Below are 26,994 nucleotides of genomic sequence, written 5' to 3'. Positions count from 1 at the left end.
CTCCTCCCCTCCCAGGCTCTGTGTAGGGCCGAGCGCCCTCTGCACAGGGACCTGTCTGTCTGCAGTGGCAGCGGTTGGAGGGCCACGCGCTAAGACAGGGCTGGCAACTGGGTGACAAGTCCCAAACCTGGGGATAATCCTGCAGTCTTTCCCCCCACTGCGAGTCTCCTCAGGCCCTCAGTTCTAATGCGAAAATCTTGCAGATTGTCTGAAAGACCCAGAAACCCCTCCTCGCCCTTCCAGCCTTACTGCGGCTTCCCCTTCCCCAAGCCGGTCCTTACACCAGGGCAGGGCGGCGTCTCCCGACCGGGTTTCCTACTTCCAGTCTCTCCCCGCTTCTGTCTGGCCCGTAAAGGGCTGCCCTGCTCACCTCTCGTGAAACATCCCTCTGGTCAGGTCAGCCTCATTCAAAAATGACGTTCCCCATAGAAGCCAGACTCCCTACGTTTCGGGACCGTCCCCGATGCAGCTCCCGGTCACCGGTCCAGCCCTTTCTCTCTGCACGTGCCCCGGGCACCCGCCAAACCACCCAAGTCCCTTTCCAGGCCCTTCCTCCCGCTCTCGGCACCTCCCAGCTGTTGGTGAGGCCCAACTCGAATGCCTTCGCCAAGCATTTTGATTTCCTTTGTGATTTCTCTCTGCTGTAGCTTAACTCTGGGTCTTCGGTGAAAAACCACTGTTTTTTCTTTGTGTCCTTTTTTTTTTTCTTTTGTTCTTTGTGTCTGTGTCTTACCTTTCCCTTTGGGTCCTAAGTCCTTTGAAGAGCGGTGTGTCTGTGTTTCTCCTACTCTGTTTAGTGTTTGCTAACAGTCAACTCTGTGCACCTTTTTCCGCTACTGAAGAGGGAGGTAATTCTGTTCACAGCCCACAGTGCTCCACTCCCAGGACCAGACGCTGGCCTGTCATTTCTGAAGCAGTCGGCCACATCACTATTGCTGTTCTTGCAAGCTTTTGAGCGTTTCTTTATTACAGGAGCATGCTCAATGGGAGGCGTAATGCCTCTGCTAGAAAATCCAAAATTCAACAACAGGATGACTTTAAAAATCTATTGTGTCTTAATATTATTCTGTATTGTGCGGGGTCTAGTCCACTGAGATTTACTTGTAATGCAAGAAGTTATAAGTAAGCAAAATGTTAACTTCTCTATCTAGTAAATAATTGTTCTTAAGCCATTAAAAAATAAGATTCCAAAATCAAAGTCTTTTCAAATCCCCTAGAACCTCCAAAAATGATAGAAGGAAAATAAGAGTTTTACTCTATTTCATACAAGTCGGGGGACATACCTCACTTCTTGTAGGCTGACCTGCATAAAAGAGAGAAGGAGCTGAGTCTGGAGAAGGAGCAGAACAAGCGTCTGTGGGACCGGGACACGGGCAACAGCATCACCATCGACCACCTGCGGCGGGAGCTGGACGACAGGAACATGGAGGTGCAGCGCCTGGAAGCCCTCCTCAAGGCCATGAAGAGCGAGTGTCAGGGCCAGATGGAGCGGCAGGTCAGACGGGACACGGGGCGGCTTCCCCAGGAGTCTCCTCGCCGGGAAGAATGGACTTTAGGTTTACCGGTCGAGCTTTTTTTTAAATAACATGAATGGACCTAGAAATAGAGCTAGGATTCTTTGAGCAAGTAATGAAAACCTGTTATTTCTATATTTTTGACCACTGATTAAATAAAGTGTTAAGCTTCATCTCATTTTTGTTCATGGTTGACTAATGAGATTGTCTTCCGGTTGCTAGAAATCGGTAACCTAATGGCTGCTTATTTCAGAAAAGCATCACGCCATTGGGGGGTGGGGTCTGAGGAACAGCAGGATCAAAGGGTTCTAGCAGATGGTTTTGTTTTGTTTTTTTATTTTTTGGTTTTGGTTTTCCCCCAGGCTGATTGAGACCGAGAGTACAAGGTGGATGCAGTCCATTTCAGTGCACTAGTGGCAAAATGTGAAATGCTTTATTAACTGCCCTGAACCTTCAGGACTGAAAGGACACGGTTCCAATGCCACGTATTGCCACAGAGACATAAAAGCATTCCACAAAAGAGTAAGCTTCCTAAAATGTGAACGCAAACCAAAGGGGCCAGTGTTGGCTTAGAATCCTGGCAAAGCGCTTTCCTACTCTTCGGCCCAACCTGGGCACAAAGACTGGTGAAAGAAGCCACTGGGAGTTGGATTCTTACCCTTTTCTGGACAAGGACCTGAGAATGTGAGCATGTGTTGGATGAAAGCCATTATTCACTTTTCTCTCAGAGGTAGAATTAAGGGGCAAGGTGGAGGAGAATGGTGAGGGAGAGCGGCAGCCTCAGCCCTGCCACCTCTCCCCCATCCTAATTGAAACTGCTCCAGAAAACACGTCCAAGGAAACTTCCCAAGCTCCCACACAAGAACGCCATTCTAGAGCAGCATTATTACTTAATGACTCTCTCCACCTCGGTCTAATTAACTTAAGTTGGTCTGTGGTCTGCACAGAGCCGTGACAGCAGAACGATTTGAGTTAGTCTAAGTCGCTATTATCGGATTCGTGATTTCATGTTTGTGAGCTAACTTGTTTTAAACTCATCTATCTGCCCAAATACATGAAAATTTCTTTCTCTCCCACAATCAGATGGCAGCGATTCAGGGCAAGAATGAAAGTCTAGAGAAGGTGTCTTCCTTGACTGCTCAGCTTGAATCCACCAAAGAGATGCTCCGCAAAGTGGTAGAAGAGTTGACGGCCAAGAAGATGACCCTGGAGAGTTCCGAGAGGACTGTATCGGACCTGACCGCTTCCCTGCAGGAGAAGGAGAGAGCCATCGAGGCCACCAATTCAGAGATCACGAAGCTGCGGTCCCGGGTGGACCTGAAATTGCAGGAGCTGCAGCACCTGAAAACCGAGGGCGACCACCTCAGGAACGTGCAGACCGAGTGTGAGGCCCTCCGGCTACAGATGGCAGAGAAGGACAAGGTGATCGAGATTTTGCGCCAGCAGATTGAGAACATGACCCAGCTGGTTGGCCAGCACGGGCGGACGGCAGGCGCCATGCAAGTGGAAAAGGCTCAGCTGGAGAAGGAGATCAGTGACAGGAGGCTGGAGCTCCAGGAGTTCAAGGTCTGTAGAGGGTTGGGGCGGTTTAGCTTCTGAAATGTCTTTACCCTCAAGAGGAAGTTGACTTAAGTCACTAAAGAGGGGCTCCGTGAGGACGGCCTGTGGACCCTCTGAGATGGTTTGAAGGTATTGGTGCCATCTGTGTGTTTTTGTGAGAAAGGATCCATCCCTTTATTTGATTCTGAAAGGAGTGGGTGGCCCTGAAATGGTTCGGGACTGCCAGCACGAAAGAAGAAAACGTCAGAAAATCCAGTTTCCTCATGAAGCCATTTCTGATCCCATAGTCTGAAGCAGTTCCTCCCTCCCAGACAGACCTCGCACTGAAACCTATCCCTCACCACTCACCGACTACACTGCTTCCAATCTTGGCTTCTGTATCTGTGAAACAAAAGAAGTTAACATAGTTCATCGTATTTGTTTCAGGTATACAAGATAGCAGTTCAGCTCTTCCGTACAACACTGACTTGGACTTGGGCACGTAGCGTAGAGAAGACACCCATCTCCACCAGGTGTTGACAGGGTTGTGGAGAAAAAGAACATGCAGGGCGCCTGGGTGGCTCAGTCAGTTAAGCATCCAACTGTAGATTTCTGCTCCGGTCTTGATCTCAGGGTCGTGAGTTCAGGCCCCACATTGGGCTCTACTCCTGTACGTTGGTGGGAATGTAACACACCTACTTTCACCCTTACCACTGTTTATGTTTCACACAGCAGCCCAAATTAGATTTTAAAATGTGACATTTTATCACTCCCATGTTGAAAACTCTCCAATGGCTTGTCTCACTCAGGATGAACTTTCACATCCTTACATTGTCCTGCCCATGGCTCCCTCTCTGACTTTATGTCTGACTACTTCCTCCTCATGCTCGTCCACTCCAATGTAGAGCAGGAGAAATCCTTCTCCATCTGTCTTTCTAAATTCTCAGTAACCAAGACACATCAACAAGAGAAGAACAAAGAAGTTTATTAATAAATGTATCTCATAGGGGATGCGTGGGTGACTCAGTTGGTTAAGTGTCTGCCTTTGGCTCAGGTCATGATTCAGAGTCCCGGGATTGAGTCCTCTCTGGCCCCTTGCTGGGGGGGGGGGGGGTCTGCTGCTCCCTCCTCTCTTCCATCTGCCCCTCCCCCTGCTCATATGTGCACTCTCTCTCACAAATAAATAAATAAAATCTTTCTCTCAAATACGTAAAATCTTTTTTTTTTCAAAGATTTTATTTATTTATTTGACAGACAGAGATCACAAGTAGGCAGAGAGGCAGGCAGAGAGAGATGAAGGGAAGCAGGCCCCCTGCTGAGCAGAGAGCCCAATGTGGGACTCCATCCCAGGAACCTGAGATCATGACCTGAGCCGAAGGCAGCAGCTTTAACCCACTGAGCCACCCAGGTGCCCCAAATAAGTAAAATCTTAAAACCAGTCAATGACGCTCATATATACAAGTGAGAAACCCAGGAAAATTAGTAACTCAGAGAGGTGGCTTAGAATTCAGGCTTAAATACCATCTTTAGCCAAAAGAAGGGTGTGGGAGAGAAGCCATGGGAAGGTGACTAGGAAAACTATGGATAAAGGAAGGAGGTTTGGTCTGTAGATTGAAGGCATGCTTTCCCCATTGATAAGATTCTCTTATAATTTAGTCATCCTTCCTTTCCCGAGAGACATCCTTATAAATGGAGACTTCCTTTACAAGTCTGAGTATCCCTTAAAGTGCACCCTCTGTTTTCAGACCTTTCCCTGTGCCTGCTATTTCTCAAAATAATCAGCTCAAAATAATTCTTATGCCAAAGAGGCATGTTTGGGATAGCACATTCTGGTTTCTGCCAGCCATTCTCATGGCCTTGCTGTTCCCTGAACACACTACCTGTGCCTAGAGCTGTCCCTGATCCTGTCACATCACTTGCTTCTTTACCTCCCTCTGTGAGGTTTCTGCCCAGCAGAGAGGGTCAGGGTCCCCAAGACTACCCCCAGGTTCAGCCATTTGTTGGGACGACTCACAGGACTCAGCATGTAGTTGTGCTCCTGGGTAGAGTTTATTACCGGGAAATAATAAAAAGCAAAGTCAGCAACGGGCAAAGATCCATGGAGGAAGTGAGGCACAGGCTTCCCGAAGTCCTGTCCTGCAGAGTCACGGAGGACGCGCTTCCCTCCCCCAGCAAGAGTCCGAGACTGCGTGTCACATGTTGCCGACCAGGGCCGCTCATTGGAGACCCAGTCCCCAGGGTTTTCATGCAGAGGACTGCTCACACCAACACGCAGGGCCTGGCAAGTATTCCAGGCTTCCAGAAGGAGAGCAGGTGCTCTGCATAAATCATTCTGTTTGCAGAACTGGTTTAGGCACAGAGAGCCCTTATCAGTTGGAGTGCTGGGAACCCTCCCAAGTCCAAGTTCCCAGACACCAGCGGAGGGCCAACCCTGTTGCAGGCTCTAATAAGAATAACAGTTGGGCTCTTGTCAACATACCATGTACCCCTTACATGCAGAGCCCTCCGGCGTTCGTCCTGGTTCCCCACCTTCTTTGGCTCCTTGTTTCGGTCGCTCATTAGTACCTTTTAAATGGTGGTGGTTGTCTGTCTCCTCTCCCTGGAATGTGAGCTCCCTGGGGACAGTGGCCTTCCTGCTGCTCAAGACTGGGATGCAGTAAGTTTAGTGAGACATCTAGGACTCAGAGCTCAGCAAGGCGCTCGCCTGGGGCCTCACTTGCCTTCCCTCAGGCGTCCGCTCCCTCCTCTGTCCCAACATGTAAAGTAGTGCCTGGCACAGAGTAGGTGCCCAGTATATTCCTCTTCGGAATGAAAAAAGAAAAAAAATAAAAGGAATAGAAATAATGAAGAGTTATTGCAAACGATATTGGAAATGAGCTGCTAGGGTTAAAAGAAAGGTAAAGTGTTCCTTTTGCTTGCCCATTTACTGTTGAGGTTTTATAATAAAATAAAAACTCAATAATCTAGGAAATAGCGAAAAGCTATTAAATACAGAGAGCACACCAATACAGTGTCCACCAGAAGTACTTGTACATCTACATTTTTTTACTTCTTACTCTGTTCTCTGTATTTATCCCTACGTTTAGATTTTAAAAGATAAAAAAGATGCAAAGATACGGGAGCTGGAGGCCCGCGTGAGTGACCTGGAGCTGGAAAAGGTGAAGCTGGTGAACGCGGGCTCCGAGCGGCTCCGAGCGGTGAAGGACATCAAACAGGAGAGAGATCAGTTATTAAATGAGGTGAAAACCGGTAGGAGCGAGTTGAACAGCCTCACAGGTAGGTTCCTTGGGTTCCCGTTCTGCTGACAACTAGAGTAGCGTGGCCGGGGAAATCCAGCCTGGACGCTGGGACTGTTGTGAAACGTGGCCGCAGCATGGCCGCAGCATGGCCACAGCATGGCCACAGCATGGCCGCAACATGGCCGCAACATGGCTGCTCTTCCCACATCCTGGACGGGGAGCCATGCTGTCCCGAAATCCCGCTTCTGCTCACAGAGCCCCCACGTCTTGCTCTCATTAACTGTTCGAGTCAGCTTCAGAGTCCACGAAATTTTTGACTGAGTTGGGTTTTCTTTTTAAGATTTATTTATTTATTTTAGAGAGAGAGTGCAAGTGTGTGTAGTGGGGGAGGGGCAGAGGGAGAGCAGCAGACGCCCCACTGAGCGCAGAGCCCATCAGGCGGCTCAGTCTCACAACCCCAAGCTCGTGACCTCAGCTAAAACCGAGAGTCAGAGGCTTCACTGATGGAGCCACCCAGGTGCCCTTCTTTACGGAGTTTTCGAGAAAAGGGTGAGGGAAGTGGAAACCATGAATCCTGTGAGTCAAATAGCTTGATGAGAGGTTTCATCATGAAGCAACATCGTAAACAGACGTGGAGCTTTCTTGAAAACTCAATCAAGATCTTAAATTTAAAAATAAAATATTTTTAGTTCACGAGTAATGTGCTACAGGTGTCATCTACCATACACACACACACACACACACACACACACACACACACACAGAGTCAAGGATGCCTGAGCATTTACTAGGCCAGACACTGCCACAGGCCCTGGGAGCACAAGAGTGAGGGTCCCGGCTAGCTGCGAGCCAGAGCTCTAGAGAATGGGTCACCGGACGGTGGGTGAGGCCGGGGTGCTGGGTGCAGATGGAGGAGAGTCTGCTGTAGGACTCACACCTCCTTTGCTAACGTGTGGGAAGAAAAGGGATTTGGCAGGTAAAAAAGAAAGGAGGTGGGAGCGCAGCCCCGCAGAGAGAACATCGTGGGCAAAAGCACGAGGCCTGAAATAACAATGTGACCTCAGAAGCACTTGAGTAAAAGTGCAGAGGAACCAGGGCTGAGAAATGATGCAGAAGAGACGGGCAGAGCCAGACAGTGCGGAGCCAGCAAGAGACATTAAGTAGGAGATTATTGTCATCAAATGTACGTTTTGAAAGGACAGTGTCTTGGCAGGTAAATAGAGAAAGGCAAGACTGTAGGGCCAGAGGCCAGCCAGTTAGAAGGGATCCAGCAGTGGCCCCAGGGAGCCATGAAAACTTGAACCAAGACAGTGGCAGTGAAAATGAGAGAAAGAATGAAGAGTATTTAGAGGAGTTGTGTGCGGCCTTCAGGCTTTAGGTCTGTGGTGTTGGGAGAACGGTGCGCTGGTCACAGCAACCGAGAGAGAGAAAGCATTCGGAGGAGCAGGCTTGAGGGCCGGAGGGTGAGCTCCAGCCCATCTGAGACAGCCGGTGTGGGTGGTGCTGGGACAGCCACATGGACACGTCTGGGTAGACAGATCGCAGCGAAGAGGCCTTGGCTCTCTCTGTCCCCTGTATGTGTGAGTCTACCGTATAGAAGTATATAAAAAGGTGAGTAGGTGTGGGGGGTGTGTTCTTGTGTAGAACGATGAGTTCGTGCCAAGTACTCTAATAATTACTGAGCTGAAAAGACAGAACACGTGGCAGCCTCCGGGTACTTAGCATGTCTTAGCGACACCTCCTTACAGGTGGCGGCGAGATCTGTTGTAGGTGTGACCACCCAAGAAAGGTGCGTCTGGTGTGAGCCAGTTGTGCCGGGTGGGAGAAAACGGTGACTCGTCAGGGGTAAAGGAGGAGGGTCCGCTCAGGAAAGTGACCGCACATCTGGTTTCTCTAATGAATGATGGTGTCGCTAAAGGGGTGTCTTTCAGCTCTACAGCTCTGTGATCATTAGCTACAAGTAAGGTACGCCTCATGCAGTGGCATAGACGAAAGTAACCATCGGTTATTATCGCACGCTACAGAGGACTACGATGTCTTAAAAAGGAATTTCCGAAACAAAACTGAGGAAATGGAAGCTACTACAAACAAGCTGAAAATGCAGCTGAAGTCCGCACAGTCTGAACTTGAACAAACGAGAAATACGTTGAAGTCGATGGAAGGATCCGATGGTCATGGTAGGCTTTACTGGATTTTATTCCTGCTTCTAACTCCACTGGTCTAGACTTACTAAAGCACAGACCTGGACACGCCACGCGCCGCCTCTTCTGGGTGCCGCACCCTGTGGGAGACACAGCGAGGGGCACCCATGCCAGGTGTCAGAGAGCAGACATTCTGCTCAGGGTTTTTTAGGGAAAAGGCCATGTGCTTCGTTTAATCCCTAAAGTATCGGAGTCTTTTCCTGTGGCTGTTTCAGTAATTTCTAACAGATCTCACCGTCTGTAAGTGCCAATTAATTACTCTTAAGGAACCGTTGCTAGAAATACAAGTTACCGATGATTTTCATTCATCCCCTTATTTTTCCCATGTTCATTATCAAGATAAACTCTAAGTCTGTGGCTGTCAGTTCCTGATTCTTTCTCTGTGGTAAAAATGGGATAAAGCCCTGGGAATTGAGCTGCCGGAATAAGTGTCCCTGGTCACCACTTAACCCCATTGTTCCCTTTGTCTCCTGCTGCCCGTATTAATTCTGAGAGAGAAGGCTCTCTGTGGTCTTGTATCATTCATATCGATGTTGGTACAGCTGTATATATAAATGAGTATGAATATATATGAATAAACATTAATCTAGGGGCACCTGGGTGGCTCATTGGGTTAAGCCTCTACATTTGACTCGGGTCATGATCTCAGGGCCTTGGGATTGAGCCCCACATCGGGCTCTCTGCTCAGTGGGGAGCCTGCTTCCTCCTCTCTCAGCCTGCCTCTCTGCCTACTTGTGATCTCTGTCAAATAAATAAATAAAATCTTTGGAAAAAAAAAAGAATAAACATTAAGCTAAGTAAAGTCTATTTTTTTTTAATTTCTCAATATTTTTTAATGTCAAAAGATTGATTTCTGTGCCCGCTTCAGCAGCACATATACTAAAACTGGAACCATTCAGAGAAGATTACCGTGGCCCCTGTCCAGAGGCAGCACACAGATTCTCGAAGCATTCTGTATTTTGTGCCTCCCTTGCAGGTTCAGCTTTTCCTTTGCTGGTTAACACCAAGAAAATGCTGGGGTTTGAAGAGGTCACTCAGGAGCCCATTTGGGGTCTGTTCCCTGCCCCCATCCCCACTCCCCCCACCCCCACTCCCCCGCACCCCCCACCACTACCAAAGAGAGTCCTTTCCTCAGTGCCCTCCAGGCATTTCGGCCACAGCCCCGACCACACTAAAGAGATTGAAGAAAGTTTTGAAGGCCAACCATGACCGCTTAATGAGACCAGAGTTGTTCGCAGCGGTAGAAAGAGGTGAGCGGTGAGCAAATGGTGTCGGACTGTCGCTCCCTCAGGAAAGCCGTGTGCTCTGCCCCATCAGCCCTGTTTGGACAGCTCAGCTAGAGGAACTGTGTCTCCTTAGCAAGAAGTCAGACCTTTTATCCTCTGAGAGTTTGTTTCTAAAGAATGATACAGTTTCTCTTTTCACCCTCTATGCTCTATCTGGATGGGACCCAAAGCCACGGCATTTTCAAACCTCTTTCCTCAGCTGCCTGTGGAAAACAACATGGGTCTCTGGCTCTGAAGTTCCAAGTGAGGATAGATCATGGATCTTTCCAGAGGCCTGCCGTGTCTGAACTGCTCATTGCCTCCTGCCTGCCTTGAACATTGTCATCCTGTCCCTAGTTTTACTAAAATAATTCCATATATGCCCACGCTGCGAATGTGATGGTTGAAACAGCAGTGAGTTCCAAACACATGCGGTAACCACGGCAATGAAAATTGAATGGTTTGTGGTATCGCAGGACTTTTTAAAAACATCACTTAATAATAGATGCCTTACACAGTCACTGTGACATGTTTATAGGATAGCATATGAACAAGTAAGAGATGTCTGTATGGTATTTTGAATATGAACTTCTGGAAAATTATTTTAGTAAAAATACTATATATATTATTCATTATATGACTGTGTTTATGTATATGTTTTCTATATGGGTGAGTATGAATTTGGTCAATATTACAACCTTGGGCGATATGGCAAGTTATTACGGTCAATGAAATTAATACCAATAGGAAGGAAATCACAAAACATGAGTTTCAGCTCCAAATCTCGGAGCAATTGCTGAAAACTGTCCAGGTGCCTTGGAGAATCGTGTCCCCATGTCCCAATATTTAACCATCAATTTATAGTCGGCGCTCAAAATTTAGAAACCTTAAAAACGAAGGCGGTTTGCTTCCTTTTTCCCCAGCTATGAAAGTGGCAATGGGGATGCAGAAGCAAATCACAGCAAAAAGAGGTCAAATAGACGCCCTGCAGAGCAAGATACAATTTTTGGAAGAGGCAATGACTAACGCAAATAAGGTGAGTCCGTGTCCTCGGAGTGGAGGACGCCGGTGTGTCCCCCTCGAATACATGCCAGGCAGAAGACATGGCCGAGTGACAAAGCACACAGGAGACATAAGGTTCTTTCTGACCAAGAGAATGAGGGAAAAGCTCCAAAGGAACGTTTGAGTAGGACCTTGAAAGAGCTCGTGTTTTCAATGCAGAAAATGGGCAAAAGGACTTTCCTGGTAGAGACAGAATGATTTTATTTGATCTGTGCGTTCTGAAATAATGTGATGTGTGGGTTCTTGAAATCACTGTGCTCTGCCGGACTGTGCGTATGTACAAAGGCACGTGTTTGTGCAGACCCCTCAGCATTCGGACTGAGTTATTTCCTTTTTCAGGTTTTTTCCTGTTTTTTTCTTCCCTCCTTTTCTCTTATCCTAAATTTGTTGTTTTGTTTTTTTTTTCTCCTTTGCTCATTTGGGACCTAAAGCCATGCTTATTCTCATCCCCCGTGGGAAATCTTAGGCACAAGGGGTCCCTGCCTGCGGTCATCACCAGTGCCCGCCTCCACCCAGAGGACAGGATTCATCAAAACCCACAGACTTTCAAACAGAAGGGAGACAACTTGTCACATTTATCTTTCTTTCTGAAGCCTTTTCTGTCTAACTAATCAGAAAAAAACAATTATTTCCATCCAAAAGGATTATTATAGCAACAGCCCCATCTACCTTGTTTACATTATACATTTTCTCAAAGAAACAAATACAGACTCAAGCAGTTGAGGTTACTTGACTACTGTGCATTTCTTGTTGTCTCCCTAGTCCATGATTTTTTTTTTAGAGGAATGTGTATGAATTTCAGTGAGATTTTGTTGAATACCAAAGACTCTTCCAGAAGTAGATCAATAAGAACATTCGTATCACTGGACCTTGAGGGCAGGAACCGTGGGCCCCATCTTTTTGGGGTCTGCAGTAGGCATTTGTGAAATGAATATTCAACCTTGAAACAAAATAGAAGCCCCCCAAAGCTTTCAAATAAAGCCATCTTCTTTAAATCTCTTTTGTCATTTTGAACAAATTTCAGTAAAGTTGAATGTATGATTACTCAATCTCAATCCACCATCATGCTATCTCTTTTTATGCAACACAGTTATGACGTGTTTTGTAGGTTTTATCAAAGATTTAATAAGATTTATGAAGATTTAAGAAGAAGTAATAATACCAGTAGTGATAAAAATATAAGAGTCCGTGGTAACAATTCCAACAGTTCCCAGCTCCAACTCCAAAGCAATTAAATGGTGTATGAGTTGAACTACAGTTCAGGCCTCTATGCAAGTTTCATATTTCCATCACATCAGGGCACCTAAATCAGCATATTATTTCTGATATTTTTTCCTCTCTCATTACAGGAAAAGCATTTTCTAAAAGAAGAGAAGAATAAATTAAGCCAGGAACTGAGTACTGTTGCAACAGAAAAAAACAAGATGGCGGGAGAACTAGAGGTCCTGAGATCCCAGGAACGACGCTTGAAAGAAAAGGTCGCAAATATGGAAGTTGCCCTTGATAAGGTAGTTATTAACTAAAGGTGTAATTATCAGCTACATAGCTATTAAGTAGACTAGCTCTGTATCAAAGCCCCATGTTGATATGAACCAAATCTCTATTATACCACAGTCACCTAGCACAAGGAAAAACCATTACCTATGGAGAAGGCTCTTCTGTGCTTTAAAACATAGTTATAATGATAACATTTTGCCAAATTCTCTTTTTGGAGCTAACACAGTCACTAGGGGCACCAAGGTATGAGACAAGAGATGCTCCTGATGTCCTCAGTAGACTGAAGAAATAAGAATGTCTCCAGTCTAACTAACTGCCACAGAACGACTTGAACACTAGGTAGAATACAGTCTGTTAATGATATCAATAAAATGATAGTGTAATGCTGATGTTTGACATTTGTTGGGGTCCAGAAAATGCAGGCAGTAAACACAGCTTAAAGAATGAGAAGAATTACCACGAAGTGTCAGAAGGTAAAAAAAAAAAAAAAAAAAATGAGAAGGATTTATGACATTGTATTTGTAGTTACCATTCATCAGAGAGGAATAAATCTTTTTGTCACCCGAGAATTCTGAAAGGCTAAAAATATACCCAGACTAGTCCTTGATTCTTAAGAAATCAGAGCCTTGGTGGTAAAATGATCTGTGATCCCACCTGTGTCAACTTTGGTTTTAAAACCAAATTTTAAAAAATTGACTCAGTGAATTTCAGTTGTTATTTCTCTGTGTGTATGTGTGTGTGTGTGTGTGTGTGTGTATTTTATATTGTTATTGTATGTGTGTGTCTCTATATATTTTATATTGTTAAAGCTCTTTGCTCATTTCATCCTGTTTTTTCATTCTCTTGAATGCCCTTCATGTACTAAATGTTGTATACATGCTGGAGATACAGAGAATAAAGCCAGGGCCTCCAATTGTTCTGAGTTTATTGAATAAAATAAATAGATAAATGCAAGTTAGTGTGCTAAGAGTGGGGGAAGTTCTCTTTAAGAGCTAGCAAATCAGTTATTTATAGATTAATCAAAACGTGCAAAGAACAGAGGCTAAACCACCTGTGGTTCCTTGATCACAGGCATCTTTGCAGTTTGCAGAATGTCAAGATATCATACAGCGTCAGGAGCAAGAGTCTGTGCGCCTAAAACTTCAACACACTTTGGATGTAAAAGTGAGGTCTTTTTTTTTTTCCATCATAGTTTAAACAAAAATTAGTGCCACTCTTTGATGTACTTATATGTTTTCTTCATGTGCCTTAGAAACATTCAAGTGTACTTTCAACATTATCGGAAACTAACCATTATAAATTCTGTAGAAACATCTTTACGTTCTATACCTATCCTTTTCCTGTTACCAGTTTGGTAGCAAATTAAAGCACCGTACTCTCTGTTACATTTGTAATACGAGGGGTGAGCAACAGAGGTGCCTTGAGGATGCCTGAGGAAGAATCTTCCATATAGAAGGAGGTCAAGCAAGTGCAAAGCCCCAGCTGTGTTTGTCTTGTTTGGGGAAAAGCAAACATGATTTAATCTGCACGACAGAAGCATGTTCTTTAAGAACGGTACATATACATCTGTGTTCCAAGTATATTTTAAAGCTGCAGACATACATGAAAGTCCTTTTTTAAAAGATATTTATTTATTTGACAGATCCCAAGTAGGCAGAGAGGCAGGCATGGGGAAGCGGAGAGTAGGCTCCCCGCTGAGCAGAGAGCCTGAAGCAGGGCTCGATCCCAGGACCCTGTGATCATGACCCGAGCTGAAGGCAGAGGCCTAACCTACTGAGCCACCCAGGCACCCTACAGTAGAGTCTCAGTAACAGATGCTCGCGTGGGCTGAGCAGTTCACCAGGCCTACCGTGGGGTCTTCGGCAAAACCGAGAAGCCAGCCTAGCGACACCCCAAGCTGTCTTCCCCTCTTTAGGGCTTTTCACGATGCTGCGGGAAGGCACCTTCTTGAGCATCTGCTTCATCTCGAAGAGTAACTTGGGCAGAAGCATCTGGCTTGATACTCTGCGTGATGACTCTGTAGACGTTCAGTGCCTGAGACAGATTATGTTTGCAAAATGCATCTGATCCCACAGTTCTGGGTGTCAGTCGACTACTGTCTTTGCTCCCATCTGTGTCGCTTTCCAGGAGCTTCAGGGCCCCGGGTTCACCTCGAACACTTCGGTGAAGTCGCGCCTCCTGCAGCCGCCCACGGCCACCCGCTCCCATTCGAACGTGCCATCGTCCCAGTCCACGGCCAGCTTCCTGTCTCACGTAAGCAGCGGGTCCCCTCATCCCTGACGCGCGTGCCCTCCTGCGCAAATAACTAAATCCAGAGGAATTTCACTGGAGAATACATCTAGAGTTAGGACACTTTCACTTGCTAGATTTCAGTGAATGCCAACGCTAACTTCACTATCTGGTATTTCCCCTTGGGAAGACAGATGAGCTGTTCGGTGGGATTAATGTTAACAATAATTTTTTTTAAGTTTTCATTTTAATTCCAGTGGGTTAACACACTGTAGTACTCGTTTCGGGTGGACCGTATAGTGGTTCAGCGCTGCCCAGTGCTCGTCACAGGCGCGCTCCTAATCCCCATCACCTGCTCACCCACCCCCCAGCCCACACCTCCCTTCTGGTAACCATCAGGTGGTTCCCTAGGGTTCGGGGTTTGTTTGATTTGTCTGTCCCTCTCTCTCTTTTCCCCCATTGCTCGTTTGTTTTGTTTCTTACATTTCACAGATGCGTGAGATCATATGGTATTTGTCTTTCTCTGACCGGTTTCACTCAGCATGTATTTGTCTTTCTCTGACCGGTTTCCCTCAGCATGTATTTGTCTCTCTGACCGGTTTCCCTCAGCATCAGACTCTAACTCCATTTACATCGTTGTACATGGCAAGATTTTATTCTTTTTGTGGCTGAGGAACGTCCCATTGTGGGTATGCACACCACCTTTTCTTTTTTTTTTTTTTTTTAAGATTTTATTCATTTATTTGACAGAACACAAGTAGGTAGAGAGGCAGGGAGAGGGAGAAACAGGCTCTCCACTGAGCTGAGAGCCCGACGTGGGGCTCGATCCCAGGACCCCAGGATCATGACCTGAGCTGAAGGCAGCCACCCAACCGACTGAGCCACCCAGGTGCCCCGCACACCACCTCTTCTTTATGCGTTCATCAGTCGATGGCCATCGGGCTGCTTCCATTGCTTGGCTGTCGTAAATCACGCTACCACAAACAGGGGTGTGTGTATCCCTTCGAATTATCTCTTGTTGTCCTTAGGTAAATACCTACTAGTGCAATTGCTGGGTCATAAGGCAGTTCTGTTTTTAACTTCTTGAGGAACCTCCATACTCTCTTCTACAGTGGCTGCACCACTTTGTGCTCCCACCAACACCGCGCAACGCTTCTTCTCCACATCCTCGCCAACACCTGCTGTTTCTTGTGTCGTTGGTGGATTATAGCCATTCTGACTGGCGTGAGGTGATATCTCATTGTAGTTTTGATTTATATTTCCATGATGATGGGTGATGTTGGGCATCTTTTCGTGTGTCTGTTGGCCATTTGGATGTCTTTTTGGAGAAATGTCTGTTTGTGTCTTCTGCCTGTGTTTTCATTTGATTATTTGGGTTTTGGGTGTTGAGTTGTATAAGTTCTTTATATACGTTGGACACTAATCCTTTTATTAGACATGCCATTTGCAAATATCTTCTCCCATTCAGTAAATTGTCTGTCAGATTTGGTGATTGTTTCCTTCACTGTGCAGAAGACTTTTACTTTGATGCAGCCCCAGTAGTTTATTTTTGCTTTTGTTTCTCTTGCCTCAGGAGACATAGCTAGAAAAAATTTGCTTCAGCCGATGTTAAATAAGTTACTGCCTGTGTTTTCTTCTAGGATTTTTATGGGTTCAGCTCTCACATTTAGGTGTTTAATCCATTTTGGGTTTATTTTTGTTTTTGGTATAAGAAAGTCATCCAGTTTCTTTCTTTTGCACATTGCTGTTCAGTTTTCTTAACATCACTGGGTGTAGAGACCATCTTTTTCCCATTGGATTCTCTTCCCTGCTTTGCCAAAGATTAATTGACCAGATAGTTGTGGGATTATTTCTAGGTCCTCTATTCTGTTCCATTGATCTATGCGCCTGTTTTTGTGCCAGTACCATACTGTTTTGATCACAACAAATTTGTAATATAACACAAACGCCAGCATTATGATGCCTCCAGCTTTTCTTTTTCAAGATTGCTTTGGCTATTGGGGTCTTCTCGAGTCCTTTTTTTTTTTTTTTAAGATGTTATTTATGTATTAGATGGAGTGAGAACACAAGTAGGCAGAGTAGCAGGCAAAGGGAGAGGGAGAAGCAGGCTCTCTGCTGAGCAGGGAACCCAATGCAGGACTCGATCCCAGGACCCTGGGATCATGACCTGAGCCAAAGGCAGCTGCTCAACAAACTGAGACACCCAGGCACCCCTGTTGTATAGAACTTTTCTAGTTCTATACAAATTATAGGATTGTTTGTTCTAGTTCTGTGGAAAAAGTGCTTTTGGTATTTTGATAGGGATTGCATTAAATGTGAATATTACTTTGGGTAGTACAGACATTTTAACAGTATTTGTTCTTCCAATCATGAGCATGGAATTTTTTTCTATTTCTTTGTGTTGTCTTCAATTTCTTTCATCAGTATTTTACAGTTTTCAGAGCAAAAGGTCTTCACCTCATTGGTTAGGTTTATTCCTAGGCATCTTATTATTTTTTGTGCAACTGTAAATGAGATTGTTTTCTTAATTTCATTTTCTGCTGCTTCATTATTGGTGTTCAGAAATGCAACTGACTTCTGAGCACTGATTTTGTATCCTGAAAATTTACTGAATTCATTTATCAGTTCTAGCAGCCTTTTGGTGGACTCTCAGGTTTTCTATATATAGTATCTCATCTGCAAACAGTCAAAATTGTACTTCTTTCTTACTGATCTCGAGGCCATTTATTTCTTTTTGTTGTCTGATTGCTGTGGCTAAGACTTCTAATACTACATTGAATAAAAGTGGTGAGAGTAGACATCCTTGTCCTATTCCTTACCATAGAAGAAAAGCACTCAGTTTTTTTCCATTAAGGATGATATTAATTCTGGGTCTTTCATCTGGAGTCTTTATATGTTGAGGGGTTTTATCTTTATACTTTATTGAGGGTTTTTGTCATGAATGCATATTGTACTTTGTCAAATGATTTTCTTACATTTTTTGAAATGATTGATTCTCATCCTTTCTCTTACTGATGATGTGATGTATCATGTTTATTGATTTGCAAATGTTGAAGCACCCTTGCAACCCAGGAATAAATCCTACTTGATCATGGTGAATGATTTTTTTTTAATGTATTGTTGAATTTTGTTTGCTTGTAGTCTGCTGAGAATTTTTGCATCTGTGTTCCTCAGGGATATTGGCCTGTAGTTCTCTTTTTTAGTGAAGTCGTTATCTGGCTTTGTATCAGGGTAATGGTGGCCTCATAGAATGAATTTGGAAGTTTTCCTTTTCTATTTTTGGAAGTAATTTGAGAAGAACAGATTAATTCTTCTTTAAATGTTTGGTAGAATTCACCTGTGAAGCATCTGGTCCTGGGCTTTTGTTTTGGGAGGTGTGTGATTACTGACTCAATTTCTTTGCTAGTTATCAGTTTGTTCAATTTTCTCTTTCTTCCTGTTTCAATTTTGATAGATTATATATTTCTGGGAATTTATCATTTCTTCTATATTGTCCAATTTGTTGGTATATAGTTTTTCATGTTCTCTTATAATTGTTTGTATTTCAGTGATGTTGGTTGTTATTTCTCCTATCTCATTTGTGATTTTATTTATTTGAGTCCTTTCTCCTTTTTTCTTGATAAGTCTGGCTAGAGGTTTATCAGTTTTAATCATTTTTTCTTTCTGTTCTTCTTCAGAACCAGCTCCTGGTTTTATTGATCTGCTCTATTATTTTTTTAGTTTCTATATCATTTATTCCTGCTCTAATCTTTATTTTTTTTCTTCTTTCTGGCTTTAGGTTTTGATGTTCTTTTTCTAGCTCCTTTAAGTATAAGATGAAGTTGTTGATATTTTTCTTGTTCTTTGAAGTAGGCTTATATTGCTATAACTTCCCTCTTAGAACTGCTTTTGCTGCATCCCAAACGGTTTTGGACCATTGTGTTTTCATTTTCATTTTGTTTCCATGTACTTCTTTATTTCTTCTTCGATTTCTTGGTGGACCCATTCATTGTTTCATAACGTGTTATTTAACCTCCATGTGTTTGTGGTCTTTCCAGATTTTTTCTTGTGGTTGACTTCTAGTTTCATAGTGTTGTGGTCAGAAAATGTACGTGGTGTGACTTTGATCTTCTTGAATTTGTTGAGGCTTGTTTCGAGGCCTAATATGTAATCTACTCTGTAGAACATTCTATGTGCACCTGAAAAGGATATGTATTCTGCTAATTTAAGATGGAATGTCCTGAATGTATCTGTTAAATCCATCTGTTCCAGTGTGTCATTCAAAGCCACTGTTTCCATGTTGATGTTCTGTTTGAATGATCTGTCTGTTGAATTAAGTGGGGTGTTAAAGACCCATACTATTATTGTATTATTATCAATTAGTTCCTTTATGTTTGTTATTAACTGTTTTATGTATTTGGGTGCTTCTATGTTGGGTGAATAAATACTTAACAGTTGCTCTATCAACTGTTGGGTTACAGTTGCTATATTGTCCCCTTTATTATTATATAGTATCTTTCTTTGTCTCCTGTTAAGTCTTTGTTTTACAGCCATCTTATCCAGGGCGCCTGAGTGGTTCAGTCAGTTGAGTGTCTTACTCTTGATTTTGGCTTGGGTCATGATCTCAGGGTCTTAGGATTTGGCCCCACATGGGACTCCATGCTGTGCATAGAGCCTGCTTGGGATTCTCTCCTTTTCCCTCTGCCCTTCACCCCCACTTGTGCTTGTTTTCTCTCTCTCTCAAGAATGAATGAATGAATGAATTAATTAATTAATAAAGTCTTTTTACCTGGTAATAACTATTGCTACTCCTGCTTTCTTTTGACATCCATTTGCATAATAGCTATTTCTACGTACCCTCACTTTTCAATCTGCAGATGTCATTAGGTCTAATATGAGTCTTTTGTTAGCAACATATAGATGGGTCTTATATTTTTAATCCATTCTGTCACCTTTTGATTGGAGCATTTAATCCACTTACATTCATAGTAATAATTGGTAGATATGTATTTATTGTCATTTTATTATTTGTTTTGTGGTGGTTCATGAAGGTCTTCTCTGATTCTTGTCTTTCATGGCTTGTTTTTCTTAGTAATATATTTGGATTTATTTCTCTTTATTCTTTGCATATTTATTTGTATTTTTTGATACACAGTTCCCATGAGGTTTGTATATAATCTCTTCTGCGTATAGCAGTGTATATTAAGTTGGTCGCCATTTAAGTTTGGACCCGTCCTTTACTCCTTTCCTCCCATGTTTTAGGTATATGTTGTTATATTTTACATCCCTTTATTTTGTGAGTTCCATAAATGTTTACTTATAGAAATATTCATTTTTACTGCTGTTGTGTTTCCTACTTTTATACTGTTACTTCTGGTCTCTCCTTCCCACTCAAAGTCACCTTTAATATTGCTTGCGAAACTGGTTTGTTGTTTATGAACTCCTTTAGATTTTGTGTTTCTGGGACACTCTTTATCTCTCCTCTGTTCTGAAGGATAGCCTTGCTGGATGGAGTATTCTTGGCTCCACATTTTTCCCATTTAGCACTTTGAATATATCATGCCACCTCCTACTGACTTGCCAAGTTTCTGTTGAGAATTGTTCAGCTAGCTTTGTGGGTTTTCCCTTATAAGTTAAGGACACTTTTGTCTTGCTGTTTTAAAATTTTTCCTTTTGGGGCACGTGGGTGGTTCAGTTAGTTGAGCATCTGCCTTTGGCCCAGGTCATGATCCCAGGATCCTGGGATCGAGCCCCACATGAGGCTCCCTGCTCAGCAGAATGTCTGCTTCTCCCTCTGCCCCTCCCTTCTGCTAATGCTCTCACTCTCTCTCTCTCTCCACCCCCATTATTAAGTAAATAAATGAATAAACATCTTCCAAAAAAATATTTTTCCTTTTCTTACTATATTGTCAGTTTAGTTACAGTGTGTCTTGGTGTGGGTCTGCTTTTGTTAATTTTTATGGGCATTCTCTGGGCCTCTTGGCTCTGGATAGCTCTTTCCCAAGATTAGGGAAGTTTTCGGCTGTTACTTCTTCAAATAAATTTTCTGTCCCCTTTTCTCTGTCTCCTTTTTCTAGGACTTCTATAATACAAATGTTGTTACATTTGATGCAGTTGCTGAGTTCCCTAAGCCTATTCTCATTTTACATAATTTTTTTTTCTCTCTTTTGTTCAACTTGATTACTTTACATTACTCTTCTAGATGACTTATTCTTTCTCCTGCTTCTGCCACCCTGCTGTTTATTCCATCAGGGTGTTTCTCATTTTGTTTCTTATACCTTTCATCTCTGGATTAAGAGTCTCACTCATGTCTTCCACTCTTGTCTCAAGTCCAGTGAGTATCTTCATGATCATTGCTTTAAACACTTAATCAGACATGTGATATATCTGTTTTGCTTAGATCTTTGGATATGTCTTGTCCTTTTCTCTCATTTGGTATAAATCTGTCTGTCTCCTCGTTTTGTCTAAGTCTCCGTGCCTATTTCTGTATGTTAGGAAAGTCAGCTATGTCTCATGTTCTTGAGGCTAATGGCCTTACAAAGAAGAGGTCCTGTAGTGCCCTGCCTTGTAGTATCCCCACTCCCCCAAGTCCTGGTGCTTCCCGGAGTATCTTTAGTGTTCGTTGCTTGTGCTCTGCTGTTTTGTCCTGGCCACTTTATTGTTTAGGCCAGTCGTCTGCAGAGGCTCTCTTTCCCTATTGTGGATAATGTTTGGTCTGTAGCCTGAATGTGGCGAGCTTTAAGTAAGTGTGCTCAGGTCTATTTGTGAAATGAGACCTTTTGCCACTGCTGCTGGAACCAAGCTCTATAAAACTCCCATGTTGGGAGACACTGTGTGAATCGTGTTTGGGGCTGGTCTTCTGGGGGAGTTTGCCCTCACGCTGGGATTGAGGCAAGCATGGCTAGGAGGGTTGGTTACTCTGGAATGTGGAGGGGATGGTGATGGGGCTTGGTGTAAGCATGTTAGGGAGCAGGTGTTGGTGCTGAGATGGTTCCCACAGGTGGCCTGTGCTTATGCTGGGGGGTGGGGGTGGCACCAGCCCGTTCCTTTGTTCTCAGAGGATCCATGCATGCGACCTCTGGGACACACTCCAAGATGAGCAGATAACATCCCCACTGTGTGGCCCAAGTGTTCTTCAGATCACTGCTTCCATTCTGCGTGTCCACAGGTGGTTTGTCTGCCTTCTCTCCAAGAATACTGCAGTGCCTGCCGGTCTCTATCCAAACCAAGCCCACTGACCTTTAAAACTCCAGACTTTAAGCCCCACAAGTTGCTAGAGGTCACAAAATTCTGCCCCTTTTTTCTTTCCAAGCCAGCTCCTATGGAGATTCATCTTACCTGTGCGCTCACCTTTGCGTTAGTCTGTCTCTCACGCTTTTTTTTCCCTTCCTCATGCAGTGGCCAGGATCCATTTATCTCTGAAACCATGTCTCCGGACTTTCTACCTTTTTCAGTGTGGCCTCTTCTCTACCTTTATTTGTGTGTGGTTTGTTCTGTCAATCTTCAGGTCAATTTCTGACTTATTTAGGATAATTTGATAGTTATCTAATTGTACTTGTGGAATGACGCAAGCCTAGGATCCTCCTACTCCACTGTCATCTTCCAATTTACCAATAATAATTGTTAAAGTACATTATTTTATAATCGTATATTCAGTGTTTTCCATCACAAGCATTTCCAGATTACAAAGCAAACTGTGAGATGGCTAAAATAAGCATCACTTCAAATGCCAAGGACAATTTAGTGATATGTTTAACATTCTACCAAGATGAAAATGATTTGCTATTTATTATTCTTTCATGAATATAAATTTATTTCTAATCATTAAATTTTAATAATCATAACATGTTTTTATTCCCTTTAGTTAAGACTTTAGAGACTTTGGAAAATTTTATTTTTAATTTTTTATACTTTAAAGCTCAGGGGAAAACATATGTGCAATGAAAGATTCAGGCTTTGTCTCCTCTGTTGATATATATTTATGGAACCACTAATCCCCTGCAACCAATATTCAGTCCCAACTCCAAAGAAATAAAACTTATTCCATAAATAGCACATAAAAATCAATTTCGTTAGTTAGCAGTATAGTAAAGGGATCACCAGTGACCTGCCAGTTATCCCACCTGTGCATTTTAAATGAAAGGCATGTACTGTGAAGTGACTAAAAGTGGAAGACGACTTCTCTCACACACTCCAGATGTGTGCACTGAACAAGCTCTCACACAACAAATAATCAAACATTCTGTCAAACAACAGAATGATAATAGTAATATTAGAAGTTAAACACGGTTCTCTCTGGAGATTGGAACTAGGAGGTGGGCAGAGAGAAAGAGCAAGAGACAGCTGCTTTTTGGTTTTAAGGGTTAAAAATTATCTTTCAAATTATGTACATGTTACTTTGATAAAAAATTAACCCCCCAAATAACCCCACAAACCAAACAACAAATAAACAATAGCAAAGAACTTTTGACCAGAAGTCATTGGTGTGTCTCACTGCTTGTGTGACCTTGGAAAGCCAAATATATTGTGCCTTGCTCTGTGCATCTCTAATGAAGAGTCTGGACTAGAAGACCTCTAGGGTCATCTAGAAACATCAGCTCTGAAATGAAACAACTTTTTATTACCCAAAACCACCTTAGGAGGTGTGTCTAATTGTGCAAAAATAAACTGTACTTGATTATAAAGGATATCATTCATGACTGAGAAAGTGCCAGTCATGTCTCTTGAATCAAAACTTTAAGTAATTCTAAAAACAAAAATGAACTATATTTCCTGAATAGACTGTCAGGCATACTTTGTACAATTTCTTCTCTTAAAAACGTTTATTATATAATTTTATACAATAAAAGTAACGTGCATTCTTCCTTTTATTCATTGATGCTATCCTAAAGTACCTACAACAGTGTCTAGCATATAGTAGATACTCCATAAATATTGTTTAATAGGTGAGTGACTTGAATTCATTGTAAAACGTTGTATTCTGGATTCTATTGTTTCTACTGGTAAATCAGTTTTAAGTCTTCCCGTTGCTTCTTTGGAGGTAATATTTTCTCTGGCCACTTTTTTTTTTTAACTTATTTATTTGAGCAAGAGAGAGAGTGCAAGCTAGGGGAGGGCCTAGGATGAGAGACATAGGAGGCGGACCCTGCAGTGAGCGTGGAGTATGCCACAGGGCTTGAGCCCAGCATCCTGAGATCATGACCTGGGCTGAAACCAAGAGTCAGACACTTAACCATCTGAGCTACCCAGGCGCGCTTCTCTGACCACTTTTAGGACTTCCTCATTGTTTCAGTTTATAGCAATTTGACTGTGATGCACCTAGCTGTGGTCTTTGTTTTTATCTTTCTGGAGGCTCACTGATCTTAGTAGATGTATAGATTGATATCTTTCATTAATTTTAGAAAATTTCATCCCTTACCTTCTCAACTATTTTTTCTGCCCCATTCTCTTGTTTCCTTCTGGTACTTCTATTAAAATACTACTTTTTTAGATTGGTGTGTGATAACTCCGTGATCTGAATCCCCTACGGGCCTGTGACTCTTTGTTTCTCTTGATTTTCAGTCATGTCGTCCAGTCTCTTTGCTTTCTTGTTTTCCCAAAACTTTCTTTTTTTTTAAGAGTAGTTTTAGGGTCACAACAAAATCGAGAGAAAGGTACAGAGATTTCCGCACATGTGTACAGCCTCCCTGTCATCACCATCACTCACTGAAATGGTGTGTTTGCTACCAAGGATGGATCTAATCGACATATTAGCATTACTTCAAGTCCATAGTTCGTGTTGAGGTTCACTCTCAGTGTTGTGTATCTTACGGGTTTGGATAAATGTATAATGACATAATATCCATTGTTATATCATTCAAAGTATTTTTACTGCCCTCAAAGCCCAAGCTCTTCTTATGTATCCCTGCCATTCACTTCCGCCCTGACACCGCTGATCTGTTGTGGCGTTTCCAGAATGTCATATAGTTAGAATCATACAGTGAAGCTTTTGAAGATTGACTTCTTTCACTCAGTACGAAGCACTGAAAGTTCCTCCATGCCTTATCACGGCTTGACAGCTCATCTTAATGCTGACTAATATTCTACTGTCTGGATGTACCACAGTTTTGTTTATTCGTTCTCCTACTGAAGGGCATCTTGGTTGTTTCCAAGCTTTTGTAATTATGAATAAATCCCCTATAGACATTTATGTGCAGCTTTTTGTGCAGACCTATGTTTTCAGCTTCCTTGGCTAAGTATCAAGGAGCGTGATTGCTGGTCATACGATAAGAGTGTGTTTAGTTTTGTAAGAAACTGCTTAACCGCATTCCACGGTAGCTGTGCCATTTTGCACCTCCACCAGCAATAAATGAGAGTCCCTGCGGCGCCACATCCAGGCCAGTACTTGGTGTTGTCTTTGTGCTGGGTTTTGGCCATTCTAATAAGAGCATAATAGTATCCCATTTTGTGTTGCATTTCTCTATGGAGTATGCTCTGGAACATCTCTCTATATGCTTATATAACATCTATATATCTTCTTTGGTTGAAGTATCAGTTAAGGTCTTTTGTCCATTTTTCAATTCTTTGCTTCCTTTCTAAATAATTGAGTTCTGGACATTGACTATGAAAAATTAGATAATTTTGATTTCTAGGTGACATTATTTTTTCTTGATAGAGGACGTCCGTTAGCTTCTGGCTGGCTGCTAAAGCAAAGACACTAACAATCCCGTATCATCTTAACTCATTGGAGGATTGAGACGATTCAGATTAAGGTTCTTATTCAGAAGCCTGAGGTTTAGCAGTTGGTTTATAGTGCACCTCTTTGATAGATTTCCAGTTATTATCCCTTTAACTTCTTGATTCTGCCAAAAGGTCATCTCGTCTTCCCAGCCTCTCTCATCTTGAAAACATCTCAAGATGTTTTCAGATGCCTCCCTTGTCTGGATTCTTCTCTTCCAGACTTTGGCCCATCATTCTTTACTATGTTGAGAGCTCTTTCATGTCAGGTGGATTTAAAAATTTTATGTGTATGCTTTTCTAGTGAATTTCTGAACAGAAGAGTTATTCAACCATTACTGGAAAAAAGACTCTTCTACTGCTTCTCTTGGCTCATAGAGTTTTAGATATTAACTATGAATCTACGCTACAGAATATAAAAATTTACCTCTCTTAACCAGACATAACGTGCACACACACACACCTTTCTTTTCCTTGCACATTCCCCCTATATAATCATTTCATACATCTGGTTAAATTGCATTGCTCAGATTACTGACAATGTAAATATTGTTCTCTAGCTGAATTGTACCGTGAACTGTGACTGTATTTCCTTTTGCCCTTAAATTTAATAATTATCTCATTTTACTTTGGTTTGTTTTCTAGATATCTAGAACTAATTACCCCTCAAACATTCTCTGAAAAATGACTGCAAAATTTATTTTAGTATGAGCAAAGTAATCACTATTATATTAGTTCCTTGTTCATATATTATGCACATAGATGGTACGTATTACACATCATGCTTTTAGAGCCTTCCGAGTTCCTGTTCTGATCTGGAATGGTCACTCTCAAGGCTTGCCACATGGTTGCCTTCTTGGATTTACCTTCTCTCACAACCCAGAGGGTTCCCTTCACCTTTTTTTCTGTTTTTTGTTGTTGTTGTTGTTGTTGTTGTTGTTGTTTTTTAAGTTTTAATTGCCTTTCTTAGTTTCTTTCTTTTGGTGCAGCATATGATGCAGAGGCTAACTGAAAGGGAACATTTCATCCTTTGAGTGTTTTAAAACTTTGCATGTCCAAAAGTACCATTATTCTTCACTTTCATGTGATTGATGCTCAAAATTTTGTTGCTGTGGCACCATTTTGACTCCAGGGCCTCTGTCTGTGCCTGGTTCTTGTTCTTTTTCTTAAAGTTTGTAGGGTCTTTTCTTTGTGCCTCATGGATTCGGTTCAAGATGATCCCTGGTGGGGGTCTTTTTCTTTTCATTGTGCTGGGTACTTAGCCGGCTCTTGCATTCTTTTATTCTCCGAAATTTTCTTGTGTCATTTATTTGATCATTTTCCTCAGTTCGTTTTAGAATGAGACCTCGTGAGCCTCTCTAGTTAATCTTTAATTCTGACTTCCGTGTTTATCTCCTCATCTTTTATTTCCACCTTTAAGGAAATTTCTTAAACTCTGTCTTCTAAACATCCACTGATTGTTTTTCTATTTATCATATGGTATGATTTTGTGTATATTTTTTTTTCCAGGAGCCCTTTTCTCTTTATATAGTTTTCTGTTCCTTTGTGATGTAAAACTTTCTCATTTCTGTTTAAAGATAATAACGTTAGGGACACCTGGGTGGCTCAGTGGGTTAAAGCCTCTGCCTTTGGCTCAGGTCATGATCCCAAGGTCCTGGGATGGAGCCCCACATCAGGCTCTCTGCTCAGTGGGGAGCCTGCTTCCCCTCTCTCTCTCTGCCTGCCTCTCTGCCTACTTGTGATCTCTGTCAAA

At 42.8% G+C, this 26,994-nt stretch overlaps 1 protein-coding gene and 1 non-coding gene across 2 annotated transcripts in view; both read left to right on the top strand.

Moving 5' to 3' along the window:
- The window catches only part of CCDC158 (coiled-coil domain containing 158), a 78,092-nt gene that overhangs the window by 28,536 nt on the left and 22,562 nt on the right, over positions 1-26,994 (top strand). Inside the window, exons 9-16 of the mRNA XM_059397180.1 lie at positions 1,298-1,495; positions 2,598-3,080; positions 6,140-6,329; positions 8,317-8,469; positions 10,682-10,794; positions 12,170-12,328; positions 13,389-13,481; positions 14,445-14,570. Of these exons, the coding sequence (XP_059253163.1) occupies positions 1,298-1,495; positions 2,598-3,080; positions 6,140-6,329; positions 8,317-8,469; positions 10,682-10,794; positions 12,170-12,328; positions 13,389-13,481; positions 14,445-14,570 (1,515 nt within the window). The remainder of the gene's footprint in view (positions 1-1,297; positions 1,496-2,597; positions 3,081-6,139; positions 6,330-8,316; positions 8,470-10,681; positions 10,795-12,169; positions 12,329-13,388; positions 13,482-14,444; positions 14,571-26,994) is intronic.
- On the top strand, positions 9,349-9,455 carry LOC132009478 (U6 spliceosomal RNA). Its single transcript, XR_009401951.1, has one exon. It is a non-coding gene; the product is annotated as a U6 spliceosomal RNA (small nuclear RNA).

This window comes from Mustela nigripes, chromosome 1, assembly GCF_022355385.1.
Source record: "Mustela nigripes isolate SB6536 chromosome 1, MUSNIG.SB6536, whole genome shotgun sequence".
Classification (NCBI taxonomy): Eukaryota; Metazoa; Chordata; class Mammalia; order Carnivora; family Mustelidae; genus Mustela; species Mustela nigripes.
Note: the sequence above shows the minus strand (reverse complement) of the source record. Positions and strands in the feature narration are given on the sequence as shown.